We start from the raw sequence: 22,866 nt of genomic DNA, 5'->3' as shown, positions 1-22,866 counted from the left end.
GCCCCCTGAGACTACTTGAGAAGTGTTGTTGATGACTTTCCATAAAATTCCTCTATAGGTGCCTCATAATAGAGGTGACCCTGGGGGTCATATGTGCTTGGGGTTTGGTAGAGGGAAGATGCCTTGGACCCTTTCTGCTTTTGATGCACTGGGCACTCAGTAAGCATTAAGTGAAACTATCACTAATGTATTTAATTCAAATTCTATGAGTAAATTAAAATGTAAAAAATTCTATATTGGAAAGGAAATTCATTGGCAATACTTTTCAGGAAGCTGATGGTTTTACTCATCTATTTTAAGAGGCAGATAGTATGGACAGAGAGTTCTAATGACATCCTTCCGGTACATATTAAGGCAGTGAAGAGTTGCATGGTGGGTGTAAGTAGACTGTAACACATGTGAAAAAACAATAAAGAATCATCCAGGAGAAGTGACATAAAGAATGTAAAATGCCATCAAAAGAAATTATTATTAAAAAAGATTATAAGTTGGTCACATGATGGGACTGAGAAATAATCAATATGCTACCTACCTGCTCCACTGGTATCCTGAAGATATTGAGATAAATTAGGGAAGGCCACCAGTACATTGGTTGGATCCTCTATGTTATACTTATGAAAAGATATGGATGAGGGCCACACAGAATGGGCAGCCATGAATGGGCTGAATCAATGAACTCACAGATTATTGGAGCGTTATAGCAACATTGCATAGTGGGTTGAGTATTGACCATGGAATCATGAAGACCTGGGATCAAATCTTGCCTCTGACACCTACTCCCTCTGTGACTTTAGTAAAGATAGATAGTCAAGATGGAAGATAGCCTCACTTAACCTCTGTGTGCCTCAAGCAACATCCTAGGATTTAGGGACTAAGTCACAGGAAGGTTGTAACCCACAATGGTAAAAGGGAATTCTAATGCCAGGAATTTACCACTCTGATGAAATTACAGGTTCTCTCCATATTTAAGGGTTATGGTGCTAGGCATATGTACTATACTTATTTGTAAGGGAATAGTTCCAAGTGGTAGATATATGCCACCACTGGTCATTTGATGAGGGCAGTATTGTTAGACCCATTTTATAGATGAGGGAATTGAGGTAAAGCCAGAGAGACCTGAGTCACTTTTTACTGCGCCCATCAGTGAGAGAGCAAAGTTTTGAATGCAGAATTCTTGCTTCTGTTGCTGTCTGTATCACCTATGATACCCAGTAGCCTCCTGGGCATTATTTCTATGCTGCCTCCCCACCTGACATTTGATATATTTGTGTGCCTTGTTGTCAGGTCTGTGAAGGAGAAAGTTGAATACAAATGCATTGGCTTTGACCTTGAGATCATGAATTAAGCAGGATTGGTTCACAAAAGAAGCTTTTAGTTTCTTAAAGATATTAAGATTGCTTAAAGCATAAAAACTGCAGAGAACCAGGCCAATTACATCTTATTTTATGAACCTAAGCAAGGATATCTATTTGATTGTTGCTGTTTGCCCACAAAGAGCCTTTCTTTTTTTCATAAATTAAGAACAATCAGCCAAGGGAACATGAGTTTCCATTTATATTTTTGTATGACTAATGGACTGGCTTTTGGTACTCTACTTCAAATTCTGACAAAACGCAATGGGAACTGGCTAGTCATTAACAAATGGGTTCTGGCAGGTCTGGTCATGTGAATAGATATGCTTACTTTCCTTCCTCTTCCCTTTTGATTGTTATTTTAAAAAATGGCTCTCTCAAAAGCAGCCCCAAACTAGCCTTGAAAAACAGCACCCAGACCCCTGGGATGTTAGTGTATTCTGGCAGACTGTGTGGTTAAGTCTTCTCAGGAAAGGATAAAGGTATTTCTGAAACCCTAAAATGTAGATGGGCAGCTAGTGAGCCCAGTGTATAGCATGACAGACCTGGAATCAGGAATACTTGAGTTCAAATTCAACCTCAAACACTTACTGGCTCTGCTTCTTCATCAGTAAAATGGGGGCAATAATATCACTGATTCCACCAGGTAAGTTACAAGGATCACTCCAAGTGTTCATTTGGACTATTGGTTCCTGACCTGCGGTTGAGCCTTCTGAACTCACATTGGTCTGATCAGCCACAGTTGGACACACTATACCTTCACCTCAATATAGTGATGCCATTTTGGACCTCTTTGAGCATGAAAGACAACAGATAACCTAGGTGCATGAATTGTTTGCACTGAAGATTTTTTTCTTTTAAAATTTATTATTTGTTTTTAACATTCTTAAATGTTCTTCTGTTTCAAATTCTCCACTTCCCTCTAGATCCTCCCCTATCCATTGACAAGGCAAACAATATATCAATTTTACATGTGAAATCATAAAAAGCTAATTTTCATATTAGCCATGATACCAAAAAAGCAAGAAAAATAGAGTGAAAAATTCTTTTTAGTTTGTGCTCAGAATTCAATAGTTCTTTGGAAATGCTTAATATTCTTTGTCATGACTCCTTTGGAATTGTCTTGGATTATTGCCTTGTTAAGGGTAACTAACTCTTTCATAGTTGATCATTATTATACTCTCCTGGTTCTGTTCACTTCACTCTGTATCAATTCATAAAGGTCTTCCCATATTTCCCTGAAACCATCTCCTTCACTGTTTCTTACAGCACAATAGTATTCCATCATAATCATATACCACAGCTCATCCAACCATTCCTCAATTGATGGGTATCTTCTTCTTTGCTACCACAAAAAGAGCTGCTATAAATATTTTTGTACATATAAGTGATCTTCCTTTTCCTTTCTTTCTCTTTGGGATACAGACCTAGTAGTGGTATTGCTGGGTCAAAGGGGATGCACAGTTTTATAGGCCTTTGGGCATAGTTCCAAATTGTTCTGCCTGATAGTTGCGCCAGTTCACAACTCCACCAAACAATGCATTAGTGTCCTAGTTTTTTCACATCTCCTCCAACATTTGTTGTTTTCCTTTCCATTTATCTGTCATTCTGTCAGATTCTCAGAGATTACAACCAACTCTTGGTTGTTGGGAGAATTCACCTGGATTGTTGCCTGTATTCTACCATCTTGTCTCTGACCCCACAGAAGCTTTTCAATGTCATGTAATCAGTTTTCTGTTTTTATCTTTTATAATTGTCTCTGGTTAAGGATTTATCTCTTAATTATAGCTGTTGGAGGTATGTGTTCTGTTTCTCTTTTAATTTTTTAAAATAATATGATCTTTAATATTAAGGCTGTGCACCCATTTATAATGTATTGTGGAATATGGTGTAAGGTATTGGTCTGAGCCTAATTTCTGCCAAACTGTTTTCTAGTTTCCCCAGCAGTTTCAGTTGAATAGGAAACTTTACCCAGGTGATTTATGTTTTTCACTTCGCTAAATACTTGGTTATTGAGTTCTATTGTTTCTGATCTTCCCTTGTCTAGTTTGTTCCATTGATCTGTCTCTCTATTCTTTAACCAATACCAGATAGTTTTTGTAACTTCTACCTTATAATATAGTTTGAGGTCTGGAAGTGATATTCCTCCTTCATCCCTATTTCTTTTCATCATTTCCCTTGATATTCTATTTCTTTTGTTTTCCCAGATGAGTTCTGTTATTATTTTGTCAAGTTCTATAAAGTATCCCCTCAGTAATTTGACTGGTATAGCACTAAAAGTGTATATTGATTTTGGTAATATTGCCATTTTTATCATATTAGTATGGCCTAGCCTTGAGCACTATTTTCAATTTATCTATTTCCCTTCCAATTTTTAATACCTTCTCATTTTTGCTTGTTTTAGATTTGCTTATTTGTTGACTTTCTACTTTTTAAATGCATATTCAGCTCATTAATCCTCTTTTTCTAATTTTTTAAAAAAAGTATGGATATGAAGACTGAGAACTGCTTTAGCTGTAACCTAGAAATTTTGATATGTTTTTAAGCATTATCAGTTTCTCTTACATAAATATTAATTGCTTCTCTCATTTCTTTCTTGACCAGTCATTATTAAGATTTCATTGTTGTCTTCATTTGAGTTCATATCTTTTGTTTGTAGTCTCTGAATCAATTACTACTTTTGTTGCATTATAGTCCATAAAGGATGCATTTACTCTTTCAACTTTTTTACATTTGTTTGCAATATGTGCCATGGTACATGGTTAATTTTTGTAAAAGTTCCATGTGATGCTGAGAAATATGTGTATTCTTTTGCAGTCTCATTTAGAAGATGCCACAGATCCTTTAACTCTAGTTTCTCCAGAAATTTGTTTCATATTTTATCTTTTGTTTCTGTTTCTGTTAGACTTATCAAAAACTTAAACAGGGATGCTAAAATCTCCTGTTACTATTGCTACCATCTATGCCTTCTTTAAACTCTGATAATGTCTTCTTTGTGAATTTGGATGCTAAGTCATTTGGAACATATGTTTATTATGATATTTGTTTCTTTTCTATGTTTCCTCTCAGCATAATGTAGTTCAGTGTTTGCTCCTTTTTATTTTTTGAGTGTTTGCTTTTGCTTTGTCAGACAGCATGGTTACAACACCTGCTTTTTTGTATTTACTTGAAGTATAGTAAATTTTTTTCCATCCTTTTGTTTTTATTTTTGTGTATGTTTTGGTTTTTATATGTGTTTCTTGTAAAGAACAGATTATAGATTTTGGTTTTCTTATCTAATCTGTCACTTTTTCATTTTATTGGATTGTTCAAGCCATTCATATTTAAAGTTATGAGTGTGGGAGGAGAGGGAGGGGGAGAAAATTTGAAACTCAAGGGATTGTGGAACTGAATCTTGTAAACTAAAAGTCAACAAAGAAATTAATAAAGACAAAAATTATGAGTGTTAGGTTTATATTTTCTTCTATCTATCTCTAATAATGTTTTTCCCTAAGTTATGATTTTTATCTCTTCTAATATAAACACAGTACTATGTTCCTTCAATTACTTTGCCTTAACCTTTTTAAAGGTAGCCCTATACCCACTGGCTTACTTTCCCACAACATCTCTCATTTGTTATTCCTTTCCCTTTGGTGTTTTATTTTTTTCTTCTGTTTTTATCTGGCTACATAATTCTTCCCTCATTATCTCCCCCCTCTGAGTCAAGCAGATTCCCCTTTCCATTCAGCTTTCCCTTACAACTACTCATATTCATTAGTTTTCAAAATTTCTTCTTTTGATATTATTTTCAGAAATGATTTCTCTTATTCTCTTCATTATCCATCTTCTCTATTTACTCTAGATCCTCATTATTTGGTTAATGACCCCTATAATTATGTAGTTCCTCTATATTCTTTGTATTTCTCATGCAATCAAAACTTCCATAGTATCTGTTTTAGACTCTGCCCTCTAGTTACTTCTACCACTGCCTTGTAGAAACTCCCTCATGTATTTCTCATTTCCATTGTGCCTCACTCCCAGAATACTACCGATTCTTGTAAGTGTCAGAAGTAATTTTCTTTTGTGGTATTTATTCATAGATGCATGAACTGGAGCCCATATTTCATTCTGTTGTTACATTTTTTTTTTCTGTTGGCTTATCTGTTTATTATAGACCTCAAGGTGTTATGAGTTTTATCCTTCTAAAAATCTTTGGTAATCTCAGCTTTTTTTTTCTCCTTATTTTCCCTACCACTCAATTTCTGACTCCCTCCCTCCTAATTGTGGTTATTTTGGGGGCTGGCTCTCAAAGTGTCTCAGTCTCCTCTCATATCAGGCGATTTGTAGTTTGCCAGCCCAGGTTTATGTTCCAAGCGACTTTTGGGTGGGCAGAACTGGCTCCAGCTGGATGCTGAGCCTTCTTTCGGGCTTGATGGCATGCTACACAGACCCTTCATACACTGTGTCCTGTCCCATTCCTTTTGTTCCTTAGTTTTCTGGGCCAGCACTGGCAGTTCAGGCTTTGCAATGCTGGTGATAGAGGGTTGTCTGCTGGAAGCTGTCTGTCTGTTGTGGCCTTCGGTACACTTTTGTTCCTGAAAGCCTGCTGCGCTGCTGGCTATTGAAAAGTAAATGGCCACAGCCTGGGCCTGCAGCACAGGAATGAAGGAGGGAGGGACTACAGTGTGGAATTTGGCTTAGTTAAAATCATGTGGGTAAGTTCCTGGAGTCAGCTGGAGCAGCCTCATTGTTGAGTGTATGACCAGAGGGCTACTGTGTGTGCTCAGGGTCAGCAAATGTCAATTCATGGTTTGTTTTTTAGCTTCTTTTGGATTCTGGCTGCCTGAGACCATGGACACAACTGGAGTTGAATACATTTTGTTGCATAATTTCTGTTCTGGAGAGGTTTTAGAGGACATAGGGATCAGAGAAAATGTCTAGTTCTCCATCTTGCTGCTCCCATGATCTGGAATTCTAGATGATAGAGTTAAGATAGACTCAAGTTCAAATCCTATTTCAGATTTTACTAGCTCTGTGACTCTGGGCAAGTCATTTACATTCTCTGTGCCTTAGCTTTCTCATCTGTAGAATGAAGGGTTTGGACTTTATGGCCTCTAAGATTCCTTCAGACTCTGAAGCTATGATCCTGTGGTATGGCATCATGTTGGGAACCTTAAATTTCATGTAACCCCTCCCTAATGTTTGTTTTTTGGGTGTCCTAAATCAGAGGAGTAGAACATCAGTGTGACCTCACCCAGGTTAACTTGTAATTGGAAAATATTTCATAAATAAACAAAATGCAAAAAGAATGATAAATGTTAATATATGCTTTTAAAGTTAATATATAGCTTGGGGCGGCCAGGTAGCACAGCAAGTAAGAGCACCGGCCCCAGTGTCGGGATGACTTGGGGATTGAATCCAGGCTCAGACACTCAGCACCCACCCAGAAACACCTGGCCGTGTAACCTTGAGCAAGTTACTTAACTCCAATTGCTTAGGGGTGGCCAGGTGGCTCAGCGAGTCAGAGCACCGGCCCCAGTGTCGGGATGACCTGGGGATCGAATCCGGGCTCTGATACTTAGCACCACACCCAGAAATAACTGGCCATGTAACCTTGAGCAAATTACTTAACCCCAATTGCTTAAAAAAAAAAGTTAATATAAAGCCTACAGAGATTCTTATATATGGGCTAGTGGCCTCCATTTCTATGAGATTGACACCACTCTCCTAAAACATCCTTTAAATCTTTCCTTTGTGTCACTGTAATGAAGGTTTTCTGGGGTCACTAAAACTGATTAGAGTCCTCTGTGAGGTAGGTCTATGTAGAAATAACTTCCTAGAGGGTGTAGATCTCAGTTATAGCAACCAGAGGTGATGGACACCTGGGTCCTGGAACCAAACCAAACTGCATGATGGCTCCAGTTTACCCACAGAGCAATTCTCCATCAATTAATTAACTAATTAACATTAATTAACCCCCTAGTCAGGAAACTCTGACTAGGCTCATGAAAGAACATCAGAACCAGCCCCTCTCATGCTATTGGATTAATTTGGAATGGTTGGACATTGTGTCATTGCTGGAGTTTGGAAGAATTTCCTAACAACTTGAGAGGCAAGTAGGGCAAAAGTTGTTGGCTGCCATTCAATAACAAAGGGAACTGAGGCTCATGGAGGTCAAGTAATTTGTACAGTCACCCAGTAGATAAGTGTCAAAGCCAGGTATGGACCCAAGTCTCCTGACTCAAAGTCCGGCATTCTGGTGCAATGATAAATGTCGAATTGGGAAACAAAGGACCTGGCTCTGCTATTCACTATCTGTGTGATGATGGGCCAGCTGCTTCACAGCTGTAAGCCTCGGTTTCCTCATTTGTAAAATTAGGGATTTGCACTAGATGCCCTCTAAGAATCCCTCCAGTTCTCACATACATCCTCTATGTTCTGAGAGTCCACTTAGCTTAGTGGAAACTTATTTTCCGAGGTTTCTCCCCGTCTCCTTCACTTCAGGCTTTGGCAAGTCAACAATAAATGCTTGTGGAGAGACTGCCTTGTTCTGGGCACTGTACTGGAGTGGGGGCAGAATGCATAGAGGAATAAGACATGGGGCTTGACTTCAAGCTGCTTATAGTCAAATAGAGGATGTATACACAGGTATACAAAAGCCATAGTATGTGGTAGGATGTGGACTCTGTCTTGGATGCACTTAGTCATTTGCATTTTTCCTCCTCCATTAGAACATAAGTTACTTGAGGGCAGGGGATATTTTTGCTTTTGTTTATATTCCTAGTACTTAGTGCAGGGCCTGGCACCCTGCACTAAGTACTAGGTACTTAGTAGGTGCTTAATAAATAGATAAGAGGCAGCATAGTGTGGTAGGCACACTTGGTCTGCCTGCCTCAAGTCTCTCCCCACCAGTCCATTTTCCACTCAGTGACCTTTCTAAAGTACAGTCTAACCATGATATCCTCCTATTAAAAAAAAAAAACTTCGGTGGCTTCCTACCTGATCAGCTTTTAAAGCCCTTCCCAACCTCTCCATGTCTACCTCATAGTAATGCTGGCTTCTTTGCCTTTCCTTGTAGCTCCATACTCTTTACTTTCTGACTGGCTCTTGCTGTGCCTGGTGTGCTCTCCCTCCTCATCTCCACATCATGGCTTCTTTGCCTCAGTACGATCCCACCTTCCACAAGAGACCTTTTCTCATCCCCCATTGCTAGTGCCTTCCCGAGGAGTTTACTTCTCATTTACGCTGTGTCTAACTTGAATGGACATAGTTATTTGCATATTGTTTCTTCCATTAGAGTGTGAGCTTCTTGATGGCAGAAACTTTTTTTGTCTTTTTTTTTGTCCTAAGCACTTAGCTGAGGCTTTGACCCATCATAAATACTTAATAAATGCTTCTTAACAACCCAGTTAAGATCTGCATATTTCTATCATGATTGAGAATGTGTGGAATCTCATCTTAGCGCATATGGGTCTCTTCCCTCCCACTTTCTATCTTAAACATCAGTCTAAGGAAAATATTCATCTATGGATTTGTATTATCTGTTACTATGATGGAGTTTTGTAATATCAACTCCCATTTATATAGTCCTTTAAAGCTTACCACAGTCAGAACAACCCAGTGAGGCAAATAGTTCAAGAGTTATTATCCCCATTTTACATATGAGAAAGCTGTTTAAACTGAGAGCTAAATCACTTGCTAGGGTCACACTGGAAATACACTGCAGTTCAGAGGTTCAAACATCTTCCTTCTCCAAACCATTGTTTCCCCTGTATCCTGTTACCCTCTCCTTTCACAAGGATGAGTGAGGGGTGGCCTTGAACAAATTGCTTAATCTCTTTGGGACACGGTTTCCTTATTTGTACAACAAAGGGGCTGGACTTCTCTTAGATATGGAGTTCTCTTCCTTATCTAAATATATGATCCTATGAAAAAATCCTGTATAACAATGATGGTGCCCACCCCAGGTCAGGGCTCCCTTATTTTCAACTGTATGTGTTGTGCCAAACACCAGGTACTCCCTCAGTGTCCTCCCAGTGTGCTCACTGCTCCCAACTCAAAACATAAAGTGGAGTCGAAGAATGAGGGGCTGCTGTGTCCTTCTGTCTTTCCTGAACAGAGTAAGTAGCTGTTTGCTGTGAGCAAAAGCAGAATTTATAGATTGGTCTAAGAATAATTACCCTGCCTATTTAATGGAATAAGATTATTGTTATCAAAAGGGGCCTCAGTCCCTGCCAGCTGTTTGGTTACACTTCATAAAAATGACGAATGATAGCTGGCCCAATAAAGGGCCCGGTAAGGAGCCCTACACGATGTTAACAAGCTCTTTGCCATGCTAAGTTATGGCGGGTACAGGAGATCGATGGGGATTTATTGTTTGCAAGTGGCCTTTATTCAGGTACCCAGTAGGAATTTTCCCAACACTGAAACGAAAGGAGCACTGAAGAAAATTTACAGCATAAGAAACAAAAATTGTGCCTTTGAAATCAGGGCTCCTGATGTGAGGCACCTTAATTCATCTTTCATGAGATGCCAACCCACATTTGTTTGGAGCCCGAGCTGCCCTGCTTACTGTTTTCTTCTTGTTTTATTGATGTCTTTTGTTTTTATAACATCATTATTTCCCCTACCTCCACTTCAACCATCAAACCCTCCCTTGTAAAAAAGAAAGACATTAAGGCCAAAAAACACAGACGTGGCAACTGTGTTTGGACACATAGATGCACTCTGTCTCTCTAGGCCCCCACCTTTCCACTGAGAGGAGGGAGGTGTGCTTCATTGCTGGTTCTCTGAGAGAGAGATTATTCATTACAGGTCTTCAGAGACCAACCACATTTTACTTTTTTTCCCATTTCATTGTTTATGGTCATTATGGTAAAGATCATTGTCCATACTCTGCCTTTTTCATTTGACATCAGTTCATACAGGTCCTCTCGTGGGCCTCTGAGTTCTTCCCATTTGTCATTTCTTATAGTACTTTGATATTCTATGACATCCATGTATGTGTTCACCTTTTCATCCTCCCCCTCAGTACTTTTCAAATATGTTATTTCTTCCAATTACATGTAAAAACCAGTTTTTAACATTCATTTTTAAAAAAATTTGAGTTCCAAATTCTCTCCCTTCCTTCTGATTGAGAAGGCAAGCAATTTGATATTGGTAATACATGTGTAATCATGCAAAACATATTTCCATATTAGACATGTTGGGAAAGAACAGGACTCTCCCCCCCACCAATAAAATAAAGAAAAAATAAGTGTGCTTCAGTCTGCATTCAGACTCCCTCAGTTCTTTCTTAGGAGGTAGATAGCATTTTTCATCATAAATCCTTTGGAATTGTCTTGAATCACTGTATTACTGAGAATAACTAAGTCAATCATAATTGATCATTGTACAATATTGTTCTTACTGTGTACAATGTTCTCCTGGTTCTGCTCACTTCACTTTACATCAGTTCATGTAAGTCTTTCCACCACTATCTTGAGTCTTGAATGTTTTTTTAAAATCTTCTATCTATCTATCAATGCATCCGTCATCTCTATTTTGTCTGTGTCTGTCTGTCTGTTTATCTAATTGTATGTATATATATATATACACATTTATATACATATATATGCATAGACACCCATAGATGCATGCATGCGTGTGTGTGTGTGTGTGTGTGTGTGTGTGTAGATACAAAGACAAAAGGAAAACAGTTCCTGCCCTCATGGAGCTTTTAGTCCAGTCAAAAACTTTAAGCTTTTGTTTCTGCCTTTATATCTCTAATGCCTAGCACAGTATCTGGTGTTTACTAAATGATTGTTGAGTCATCAGTAGCTTCAGAGAAATCCATTCACTTATAGACTGTAAAGTCCTTGAGGGCAGGGACCACTTTATTTTTATCTTTGTATTCTTAGGGCCTGGTAGAATGAGGGTCGGGCACATCTGTCTTTATATCTTCAGCACTGAGGACAGCACCTGACCTAGCAGACACATTTAGTAAATGCCCACAGATAGATTGTTTTAAAAAGCTATTATCCCTTACAGAATGTGAGGCCTATTTAATTTCTTTCTTTGTACCCCAAGGGACAGGTAGAGTGACCGGCACATAGTAGGTGTGATATAAATGCTTATTCCTCTTGTTCAATAATGGATACCCACTTTGTTTCTAGATTTTTGTGGCTAGAAAAAACAGACAGTGAAGCGGGCAATCCTGGGTCATTTTGCAAAGAATCCTCACACTTTCCTTTTGATGATCTGTCTTTCGAAGGGGAATACTGGACAGACAGGAAGGGGAAGAGAGAAAATAGGAAAGGGAAGAGCTGGTCTTCTTGTTCTGACTAGGGAGTGTGTTTTGGAAGAGTGGTTTTTAAATTTTTTCAATTGCAGCCAGCATAGAGAGGAGCCCCTGGCACCTGCCACTCCAGTGAAAAGTCTAGTGAGCTGCCCTGTGTTCCTTGTGGGGCTCAGCTAAAGGGTGATATTTCAACTCATAGAATCTCCCTCCCCTCCCATCCTCTTTGATCAATGCATAGTCCCAGACAATCAACTTTTAAACAAAATCTCTCTATGCCCATCATTCTACTGTCAAGATAAAACAAGGACATGAGAGAGCTGACCAAGCAGCCACCATTTTTATTCATTCACATAAATAAACTCTCTACAGGACCATAAAACACAGGAAAGGCAGCAAGGGCAGGACTATTCCTGCCACTTAGTGGGTTCCAGATGGGATTTTTGATGCTTCACATTTTGATGTTAGCATCTAATAAGGCAGTAGCTAGAATGCTGGGCAGGAGAGGGTCCAATCAGGCCTTGGAAGCTTATTGTGTGATCTCTCTCCCAGCCTCAGATGATCCTTTAAGACCCAGTTGCCAATTAGAGTTATGACCATAGTTATGATCATGGGAAATCACAGATCCTCTAGTCAATCGATCAGTTAACAAGCATTTAAGAAATTAGTTCTATGGGCCTGGCAGGAGCTGGGGACTGAGATAAAAGAGACAATCCTTACCCTCAAGGAGCTTACATTCAGATTTGAATTGAATCAGTTCTCTTCCCCACCCTCACCCCACTATATCTCTGCCTCATTTTATTATTGCTAGAGGCAAAGGCCATAAGTATTTCTATCTTCTGGGCAACCTCTGCATGACTTGGGAAGCCTAAGTGGACTGGGGGAAGGAACTAGTTTGGAGGTGTTTTAGGGAGGAAATGTCTAGGAATAATGGTTTAGAGTGAGACTCACTTGGCAAAGTTCCATGAAGGGCATGTCTGTGGCAGCTTAACTGGCCAAAGTTCTTCCCTTCTAGCCACTTGGGGCTAGTTTTGGAAGGTAGCCTGTGGTCTAGTTGGAAAACAGAGGAGAACTTAGTGGAATTTCAGGCCTCATTCTTTACTGGAATAAGAAAACCATTTGGAAAATCCAGGAGGGGGGATGCTATCACACAAGAAAGACATTTAGAATAGGATGAGTTCTGAACTAGTCAGCAGCCCCAAGAGAGGAAGAGAGATGTGGTTACTTAGTCCCTTTATTAGGGTCAGATGTTTAAAAGAAGGTCTCTGGAGGTTCGCTTGGTCTTCCTATGCCTACTATTCAAAAGCTGCTCTCGGGTGGACCAGGGTGCCCTTTTGGCTGCCAGGGACCCTCAGCTCTGTCTCCTTCACTGGGTGAACACTAGGCCAGGGAGAGTCGGTATAAGCTAGGGAGCTAGGAGCCCTGGGATGGGCACCAGTGGCGAAAGATGGCCTCCAATGGGGATGTGGGGACAACCCAAGACAGACCCTATCTACTTCACAACTATGTCTAAGGCTGACCCCTAGCAGTCAGGATTCGGGGTACAGCTTGTGCTTTCGTTATTTCAATCTGTAAATGTAATTGGCCTCCACAGGGATTGAGCCATCAGACTTGGACTTGAGAGGCAGAACTAATAGCAGTGTCAGGGAAACCTAGGTTCTTATCACATGGCCATGGGAAAATCCCTGGTCTCTGTGGGCCTCAGTCTTCACATTTTAAATTGGGGATAATACCATCAATGGTATCTGCTTCACTGAGGTTCAAATGAGAGAACTTTATATGCAAAGAACTTTGCAAGCTTTCAAACACCAGGTAAAAGCCATTTATTGATATTAGAACCACAAGTAATAATAATAGCTAGCATTTGGTTACAAATTATTATCTTATTTGAGCTTTACTGCAGCCCAGGGGGGTAGGTCTACTATTGTTCTCATTTTACAGATAAAGAAATGGGGGCAGCCCGAGGTTAAGTGACTTGCCCTGGGTCACACAGCTAGTAAGTATCTGAGGTCAAATTTGAATTCAGCTACACTATATGGCTAGCTTCCCCAATGTTACTCAGCAAGAGTATGTAAAAACCTAAGACCACAAATCCCATTTCTGTACCATTTAAATATTAACTCTCCCCAGCATGATGGTAGGAGGGAGATAATGACTGCAACAGTAAAAAGTCATTCTTGTTGCTTATTTAAAGTTTACAAAGTATTTTACATACAAAGGTCCATTCCGTCCTCACAAAAACTGGTGCAATAGGTGCAATTATTATCTCAGTTCTCAGGCAAGTATTATTTTCATTGTACAGATGAGAAAACTGAGACTCAACAAGGTGCAGTTTATTTGCCCAGGGTGATACAGTTAGTGAGTATTAAAGCCACGTTTGGATCACAGGATTCTTGACAGTCTTTTGGCTCACAATGTCTATCAATATAGAAAAGAGTAGGAACAATCTTTTCTTTATCGAGTCACCGTCACTAGAGTGATCACAGTCAGAAATTTGCTGCTTCCAGCAGCAATTCATGATGGCTCTCCTCTCTCCACCATAAATCTCATTCCCTCCATGATTCTACTGTGGCAGAAGCAGAGGAAAACTTACATCACCTCGAGCTTAAAACAACATTATTCATCCCTTGTGTGTGAGTTCTTGTACATGGTGCCATGTGGTTTATCAAGCCAGTGTTTGGTGCTACTGACTGGCTGGCAGTCCCTGCTTCTGGGAGGGGAGCATCATGAATAGCCTGTCCAGGGGCACCTCTTAACCACTGTACTCTCACGTTCTGGTGAGCAAGTTTTCCACAGTGTGTGCTCTGCTGTGTGTCTCTACAGTCCCTCTTAGTCTTGTTCCTAAAGATGCTGAGTCTCTGGGACGTTTACTCAAGTACTAACCTATTTGCTTGTGACTCTGGGTATTCTTGTGAGAGATGGGAGGAAGAAGTCAGACAGGTTGATATCAGTGGGAAATGTAGATTGGTGCCAGCCAGATTAGAGATAGTCTTGAAGTCTAGAAATAGGAGCATGAGCTTGTACTTGGGGAGGGGAGGGAAAGACATAGGGCAGTGAAGATTTTTAAGCAGGGGAGTGACTTGCCTGGAATTATGTGGAAGAAAAATTGGTCTAGTGGTGGGATGAAGGGTATTCGGTGGTGCAGTGGGGGAGGAACGATAAGTGTTCCAGTTATACATGTGTATGGTGATGGAGTAGCCAAGGGATCCTCTTAGGAAGGACTTGAGAGATATTGTGGAGGAAGAATGGATAGTTACTTGTAACTGGGAGGTAGGAGAGGGGAAAGAGACCCCTGAGACTATGAATTTGGAACACTAGCAAATGGTGGTGCCACAAACCATCAGTCAACAAGCCTGTGTAGACACAGGGTAAGCAGGACTAAGGTGGGAGCAGGCACAGACATTCCCTTCACTGAAGGCTCAACTCTACTCATGCTCCTGAGACTTTTTCTATTGGTATCATGAGTTTATTGGTGTGGCTGTTGTTGAGTCAAGTATTCACTCATGATCTGACTCTCCAGATATGTTCTTCTCCTTGACAACCCTCTTTCCACCCAGGAGAAACCTCCATCCTAAATCTCTACTCTCCTGACTGATGCCAGCTAGACCAGACTGATATTTCAGGAGCTTCCCTGGTCATGGTCCACTTAACCTGACCACCATGCCTTGAAAAGAATGCCACAACCCTAGCCCACTTATCACTTGCCTTGTCAAGTCAACAAGCATTTATTAAATGCTTACTATTTAGAGGTAGATAAGTGGTGCAGTACATAGACTGCTGGGCCAAAATCAGGAAAACCTGAGTTCAAATCCAACCTCAGATACTTATTAGTTGTGTGACCCTGGGCAAGTCACTTAATCTCTGTCTGCCTCAGTTTCCTTAACTATGAAATGGGGATAATGATGTTATAATATTTATAAGAATTTAGTATGGTGTCTGGCATATAGTAGGTGCTTAATAAATGCTTATTCTCTCCCTTCCCTACTATATGACAGACACTGTGCTAGGTTCTGGGTACTCACTTTAAGCTACAGGTCAAGGGCTCACCAACTAGCTAAGTAATATTGCCTCACCCCAACCCTGGTGCCTTTTAAAAACCCTGCTTAGAAGGAGGGAGGGTATCTCGGATCCGTACTTTTTATATTTTTCTCTTTGTGGACATCATTGATTTGACAAGAATTTATTAAGGCACACACTATTGCTAGGTTCTAGAAAATATAAAGATAAAAACAAAACCGATCGTATTATGTTGGGGGAAAACAGTGTGTCTGCATATAAACACACAGTATGTCTACAGACACACAGTATGTCTGCAGATAAACACACAGTGTGTCTGCGGGTAAACACACAGTATGTCTGCAGATAAACAAACACACAGTATATACCTAATCATTTGGTGGCATTTGGAGAAGGCACTGATAGTAGCTTGGTTGGGATCTGCCTCTCAGAATAGCTGGGTTTGGGTGGAGCTGAGGATGAGGCGAGGACTTGAGGACTCTGTAGCACTGCTAATGTGAAAAGGAAAGGGCAGACTCATTTGGTTCATGTCATCCATCCTTTGGTTGTCTCTTTAGCTTTTTTATGTAAGTGTTCCCATGACTTCATGTTCTGGACTGACCAAGGTCCAATTTATTGGCAAGGTCTGATAAACTGCTAATGCTGGTGGCTTCACAATTTCCCCAAGTTATCTGCTAATCCAAAGGGAGATCCAATCTATTTCCTCACTGGGCGATGTTAATATAAAGCATTTGGTGGTGAGAGGAGAAGGAAAGGGACAATAGAAAGTAGGCAAGGGAGAAAGCTTTTTCAGATAATGACCATAGGGGGCCCTCCCAAATTGAATTCCAACTGTGCATCTCTCCATAGATGAAGTAAAAGAATATTCAAACCTCCAGTGTTTCTATTAACCTAATTAAATGGTGGCTGAATGGGAAACGGCCAAGATGAATAGTCAGCACTATATCCCTACCTCAAATTTCCCAGAGACAGAGATAGTAAACACTTGCTCTTTGTTTTTAAAAAGTCCTTGATTTTATGAACTAGAGATTATTTTGGATAATGTAGGGTTTCCATGTTTATTAAGTTATAGCTTCTGATAAATGGAAGGAGCCTCAGAGGTCATTTAACTCAACACCCTCTCTCCTATTATAGATAGGAAAACGGAGATCCTGGAAGGTCAGGTGACTTGCTGAAAGTCACACTGGTTTGTCAAAACTTCTGCTGATTATATTGAGACAAGTCTTGAATTTTCAGGAATCAATTTTTTAGCATTTGGATTATCTAGTACAGGAGTGGGGAGCCTGAAGCTTTGAGGCCACATGTGGCCCTCTAGGTCCTCAAGTATGGCACTTTGACAGAATCCAAACCCTCTTAAGGGGATTTGCTCTGTGAAGTTTGGATTCAGTCAAAGGGTCACACTTGAGAACCTAGAAGACCCACATGTGGCCTTGAGGCAGCAGGTTCCCCACTCCTAATCTAGGCTCTCAATTCTTCCTTCACTTTCCCCTTTCTCCCATAATTGTTCCCCTGAGGTGAGCAGGTCTAGAGAGAGCAGGGACAATTGAAATTGGCTCCCAGGTTTAGATACAAGTTTTGGTGTATGAGAATGCTTAAAATTATTCATGAAAAAAATTGGTTTGAGGAATTTCAACAATCCTTTCTCTCCCTGTTTTCTGGAGGGCAAATAACAGAAAGTTAGCATTATTGGGTTTGCCCATTTCTGAAACATCTTGCTTTAATAATAAAGAAATTGTCATCTTGAGCTGTTCATCTGTAAGTTGACTTTCTCAGCTATCATATGACTTCCAAAGAAATCTGGTGCATCTATCTCCTTCTCTCACCTCCCATGGCCCCTAGTCTGCTTCAGGCTCTCATCCCCTCTCATTTGAACTATTGAAATGGTCTTCTAACTGGTCACCCTCCTTCTCATCTCTTTTTGCTCTCATTTGTCCTTCTGCATGATACGGCTGCCAAATTGATATTCTTATAGCGAAAGTCTCACTATGCCACTCCTCTGATGAAGGATCTCCCATGGCTTCTTGTTTTCTCTATGATAAAACACATACTTTTCATCTTGACACTAAAAAGCCACCCTCATCTTGCTCCCACCTACTTTTACAATCTTATGTTATATTACTTGCCTGCCCACCACCTCTGCTTCAGTCCAACTGGCCTGCCTCGATGCCTTTCTACATCCTCAATGTCTCAAATGCCCCCTAAATCCTCAGCTCTTCCTCCTAGGAGCCCTTACTGCCTTCAAAGCATCTTTCAGGCCATCATCTCCTACATGAGGCCTTTCCTGATGTCCCCATTGCTCTCACCTTCGTGAAATCTTGCAATACTTCTAATGTTTAGTATTTACTCACATCTTTCTCCAGTTTCTTGGAGGTAGAAACAATTTTATTTTTGTCTTTGTATTATTAGCATCTAAGACAGCACCTGACTCATGGTAGGGGCTCTAAGAATGTTTGCAGCTCTGAATTGAATCTAATAGAAATGCTCGGTCCTCTGGTTGGTGTCATGAATTCTATCGACTTCAATGTTATTCTTTGTCTTTTGTGTTCTAGTGCCAGAACTGCAGGTTGGAATGGTCTTGGGGGCATTTTAATGAGTGTGTCAGTGCACATGTGGGATTACCTATGTTACTAAAGTAGGCAGGCCAAATCAAGTTGACTTGTCCTGACAACCATGTAAACCTCTATAAGGCTTCTGAGTACATTCTTATCAGAAATGCCCTGAAGAGAAACTTGTACATTGGAATTTCTTTTCCATCGATACCATCTAATGTCAGAAGGTTAATCTATTTCTGATCTCACAAGTGATGGTGAGTCAAGTCCAATTTGTAGCTGTCAGACCACAGGAAGAAAGTTTAGAAATCAAGAGAGATGCATGGTGGCAGCTGCCTAACCCTCTCCATGTGATCATCAGCCCAACCAAGGGATGTGGGTGTTGATGATCAGATAAGAGAAACTAACATCTTGTGACAAACACATCATTGAGTGCTTGGTTGCCTGAGGAGCTTGGTGATAACGTCTTGGAATTTACTTTAGTTTCTTAGGAAGAGAGACGATTTCCTAGGGGAAGATTTTTTGGTACCTGGGTTGGGGAGGGGTGGAGAAATGGGACAATAGGAAAGAGAACTTTTCCTAAGGTTTTGTGGGTTCCCTAGCCAGTCAGAATGGAAAAAAATTGGAGGAAGATCATATATTACCAGATAATGATATGTCGTTGGATGGATGATTCCTTGAATGAGTGGGGAAGGGGGAAAAGTTTATTAAGTGATTAGTGTGTACTAAATACAGGGGATACAAAGACAGAACCTGCCTTCAGGGATATGCTGACAAGAAGACACAGGTAAGATCACGAATGGATGGATAGATGAATAAATGAATGAATGAATGATGGATGGGTGAATGAAAAAGCCTTTATCAAGTACCTATTATATGCCAAGCACTGGGAATCAAAGAGAAAAGTAATGAGAGCAATAGCGCAGTTAGGAAGGTTTTGCTGCAAGTCATCTGGAAAGGGCCTATGATCCTTAGGGTACAGTAGCAGAGCAGACCATAATGATGGTTCTCTAATGCCCTTTCCACTAATAAAATCATGTCCATTGCCAATGCTGAACTATTTGATAATGTCAAGGACTTCAGCGGTGAGAGCCTGCTTTTCTTCAGAACCACAGAGGATCTGTTGTCAGGCCACATCTTCATAGGAATTGCTTCCCAGGATGGTGGCTGGGCTAGAAGCAGGATCAGTGTTCCAGGAGGTGCTGTCATTCCTGTGGCTCTTGGGCTTACCGATCCATTAGGGGGCAGATGGTGAGGATGTCTTCCCGCCAAGAGGGAATAGCAATCAGAGTCATGAGGAAATTGATCGACACACTCTTACTAGGACTGATAGTATTGATCTGGTTACTACTCTCAGAACTAGAGATGGAAATAAAGGAGGGAAGGGGAAGGAGGAGGTACATGTACCCTTCCCCATTTTCATCCCTCTCCATGGCAAAGAGATGGACCAGAAGAGAGGTAGTGAGCAGGAGACTAGGATAGATAAAGTAAATGCTCACCCTTCAGAGTCTAGGGTCTTAGGGGTAGAGGTTTCAGTTCCCATGGAGGCAGAAGTTGATGAGTTAGTCTGTGCTTAATTCAAGAAAGGCTCTACAGATATACACTAAGGAAGGTGCAGAACTGAATGGGAGGAGAAGAACAGATTGACTTGAATTTAAGTTTCTCAGTAACACTTTTTGGTACTCCCAAGTTTCTTGTTGCTATGCCAACCAGCTTTTTTAATGCCAATATTCTCTAGAGGTGCCATTCATGACCATAAATCATGGGACAGCTGAAACTCGAAAAATCCCAATCCTCCAAAGGATAAGAGCCGTAGATGGTGGGCTTAAGTAGACTGCACCACATAACTAAGGATAACCTGCATGCAAGAAGTGACATCCTGTATAGTGTTAGGGTCATGAATGACAGCTAAAGGTGGGCAGGTCATATAGTGAGAATGAGGGGGAGGCAGTTATAGTCTTGCATGGCTAGCCAACAAATATGGAAGATTTTTAGCTTAGAGCACCAAGAAAATAAAGGCAAGTCAAGTCCTCAAGCATTTATTAAGTTGCCTCTGTGACAGGCACCATGAAAAATTCTGGGGGTACAGAGAAAGGCACAAAGCAATTCCCGCCCTCAAGGAGCTCACAGTCTGATGGCAGAGACAACATGCAAACAGCTATGTGCAAAGAAACTATAGACAGGCTAAAATGGTAACAATAACAGAGAAAGGCTTCCTATAGAAGTGGAGCTTTAGCTAAAGCTTGAAAGAAGCTGGGAGATGGAGGTGAGGAGGGATGGAAATGGAGGCAACATCAGGAGATGAAGTCTCTTGTGTAAGGAGGCCAGGGTCACTGGATTGCAGAATTCGTTGGGGGTGGAAGGAAAGGTGGAAGAAAACTGGAGAGGTAGGAAGGGGAAGATAATGACAGATTGTGTTTGGGGAGCATCCATGGGAGGTGGCAAATATGCATCCAACCAGGTGGGACTTGGAGGGGCTGTGATCTATTCACCAGGGTAAGCACTCACATGGTTAAGACCTCAGACCCATGGAAGAAGGGAAGTGCATTTGCACAAGCCCAGCACGGTGGTGCCCTTGGTGAGACAGCCTTTACATCAGGTGAGATGTCACAGTTCTTTGGGAGACTTGGCTCTGTTCTGTTCCTTCTGAATTTTTCTTCTCTTTGTTATTTCTTATACTCTGTAGAGCCTCTGGCCTCTTCACATTTATAAGAAAAGACCTCTAACCAGTTCTCAGCTCAGCAGGACTTCTCTGTCATTCACTGAAAGGCTAGGTTCTAGTGATGTGCTTTCCTGGATACATTTTAAGTGGAAGAAATAACAGACTTCTCTTCTCTTGACAGAGGTGATAAAAATGACCCACTTATGTGCAGGTAGTATAAATGAGCAATTTAAAAAATTATATATAATTGATGGTAGGTAAGATTGTCTTCTTTATTTCTCATTTGAAAGGGGAATCCAGTGTACGCTCAGTGGAAAGCACCATATTTGGATTTGGAATCACAGGGTTCAAGTTCCCATTTGAGTGATCTTGGCTGTGATTCTCAACCCCCCTCCCTGACTTAGCTCTCACTTTCCTCATCTGAAAAAATGAGAAGATTGGACTATAACATTGGACGAGTCACTTAGATCTCTAACATTAAGTATGTATTTTCTTGTGTTCCATGTTGTCTCTCCCCCATTAGAATGTAAGCCCCTCAAGGGCAGGGCTTGTTTCATTTTTGTCTTTGTATCTTCTTCACTTAGCACAGTGCTAAGAATAGAGTAAATACATAACAAATGCTTATGGACTGACTGAAGATGGTTGGTGACCCTTCCGTGAGGAAGTTGGGTGACCTCTAAAGCCTTCTCCAGATCTAAATTTATGATCCCTAAGGCTCAGAAAAGTAGCCATTCTGAATGTCACTTCTGTTTGTTTTCTCTCCCTTTTTAGACTATGAAGTGAGGGAAAAGACCTTAAATGTGTAACACTGGTTGAAGCTCAGGTCTTTGCTCGAAGATGGGGAAATTCTCCCCTGTCCCCATCCTGGAGTCAGAGTGTCATAGGTTCAAAGTGGAAGGCAGGATGGGCAGGAGAAGCACAGGAAAGATGGGAATGGATGAATTGCAAGGTGCATCATTGGAAGGAGGCCCTAATCATTAAGATCATAGGTTTATTTGAATTTTGGAGTATTACGTATGGTCTTCAAGGCACAAAGGGACTTGGGGGATATTTGATTTAAAATTTGATTGTGTGCTTGGTTTCCCTCACCACCACCCACCTTTCAGTCTTTATGCTTCTTCTAACATCTGAGCCATTTTTGTTAGTCATTTCTTGGGGCTCATCCAATCCTAGGGGCAGCAAAGAATAAGTTTTTTAGATGGATTTTTTTAGTCAGAATTCTGCCCACTAGAGCAGGACTCCAGTTGCCAGAATGCTGGGCCTGAGTGATTTCTAATTAAACCCATCCACCTGTATCTACCATTTTTCTGCAGGAATATTTTCACATCCTTGTAAACCTGAAACAGAGGCAAGGGCAGGGGAGAGGGGCAGCAGCTGAGTCTTCAGAACATCTGGAGGAAAGACACTCCTGGCATTATAGAGTTTTATGCTGCAGCTGTTTCTCTGACCACTGCTGAGGATTTTGCTCTGAAAATTATGATGTCTTAAATGTCTAAATAATGCACTAAATCTGAAAATATGAACTTGCTTTTAAAAAAGACATTAAAGGAAATAAGCACCACCTATATATAGTTATAAGGAAGAAATATGGGTAATGTTTTAAAAAAATTCTAAAAGAAAAAGAAATCATCTGAAGTTGTCTTTGGTAAGCCTAGAATTTTTTGCTTCTGTTAACTTGGGTTTGGGAGATTGGAATGCAAGGAGGATGGATTCATTGATGGGGATGGTGGGGAAGATGGGAGGAGTCATCCATGGTTTAGCCTTAAGACTGGAAGAGGACTTCTGTAATGATGTTCCATTTTTCTGCCAAATAAGCCATTTCTTATTTTCACATTTCTATCCTCCCACCAATTGCACCAGAAAGTGATGTTAACTCAGCATTCCAAAGCATCTTGGGTCAATTCCTTGAGAGGGAGTGTATATATATACACAACACAAGAGAGTAGAATAGAATCAGAATTTGGGAAAGGAGGCAACTAATTTGCTTTGGGAGAGAGAGAGAGAGAGAGAGAGAGAGAGAGAGAGAGAGAG

The 22,866-nt window shown here is 40.7% G+C and overlaps 1 protein-coding gene across 9 annotated transcripts in view; it reads left to right on the top strand.

The window, feature by feature from the left end:
• LOC138161784 (serine/threonine-protein kinase 31-like) overlaps window positions 1-22,866 on the top strand; it is a 231,861-nt gene that overhangs the window by 95,566 nt on the left and 113,429 nt on the right. The window contains exon 13 of one of the 9 annotated variants that reach the window (XM_069088710.1): window positions 21,126-21,303. The exons of the other annotated variants lie outside the window; for them this stretch is intronic. Within the exon in view, the coding sequence (XP_068944811.1) occupies window positions 21,126-21,239 (114 nt within the window). The 3' untranslated portion in view covers window positions 21,240-21,303. Of the gene's footprint in view, window positions 1-21,125; window positions 21,304-22,866 lie in introns of those variants that run through there. 9 annotated transcript variants of the gene reach the window in all.

The sequence above is a fragment of the Petaurus breviceps genome, unplaced genomic scaffold (assembly GCF_028583685.1).
Source record: "Petaurus breviceps papuanus isolate PSGF00001 unplaced genomic scaffold, PetGlider_PUasm1.0 185, whole genome shotgun sequence".
NCBI classification, from domain to species: Eukaryota; Metazoa; Chordata; class Mammalia; order Diprotodontia; family Petauridae; genus Petaurus; species Petaurus breviceps.
Note: the sequence above shows the minus strand (reverse complement) of the source record. Positions and strands in the feature narration are given on the sequence as shown.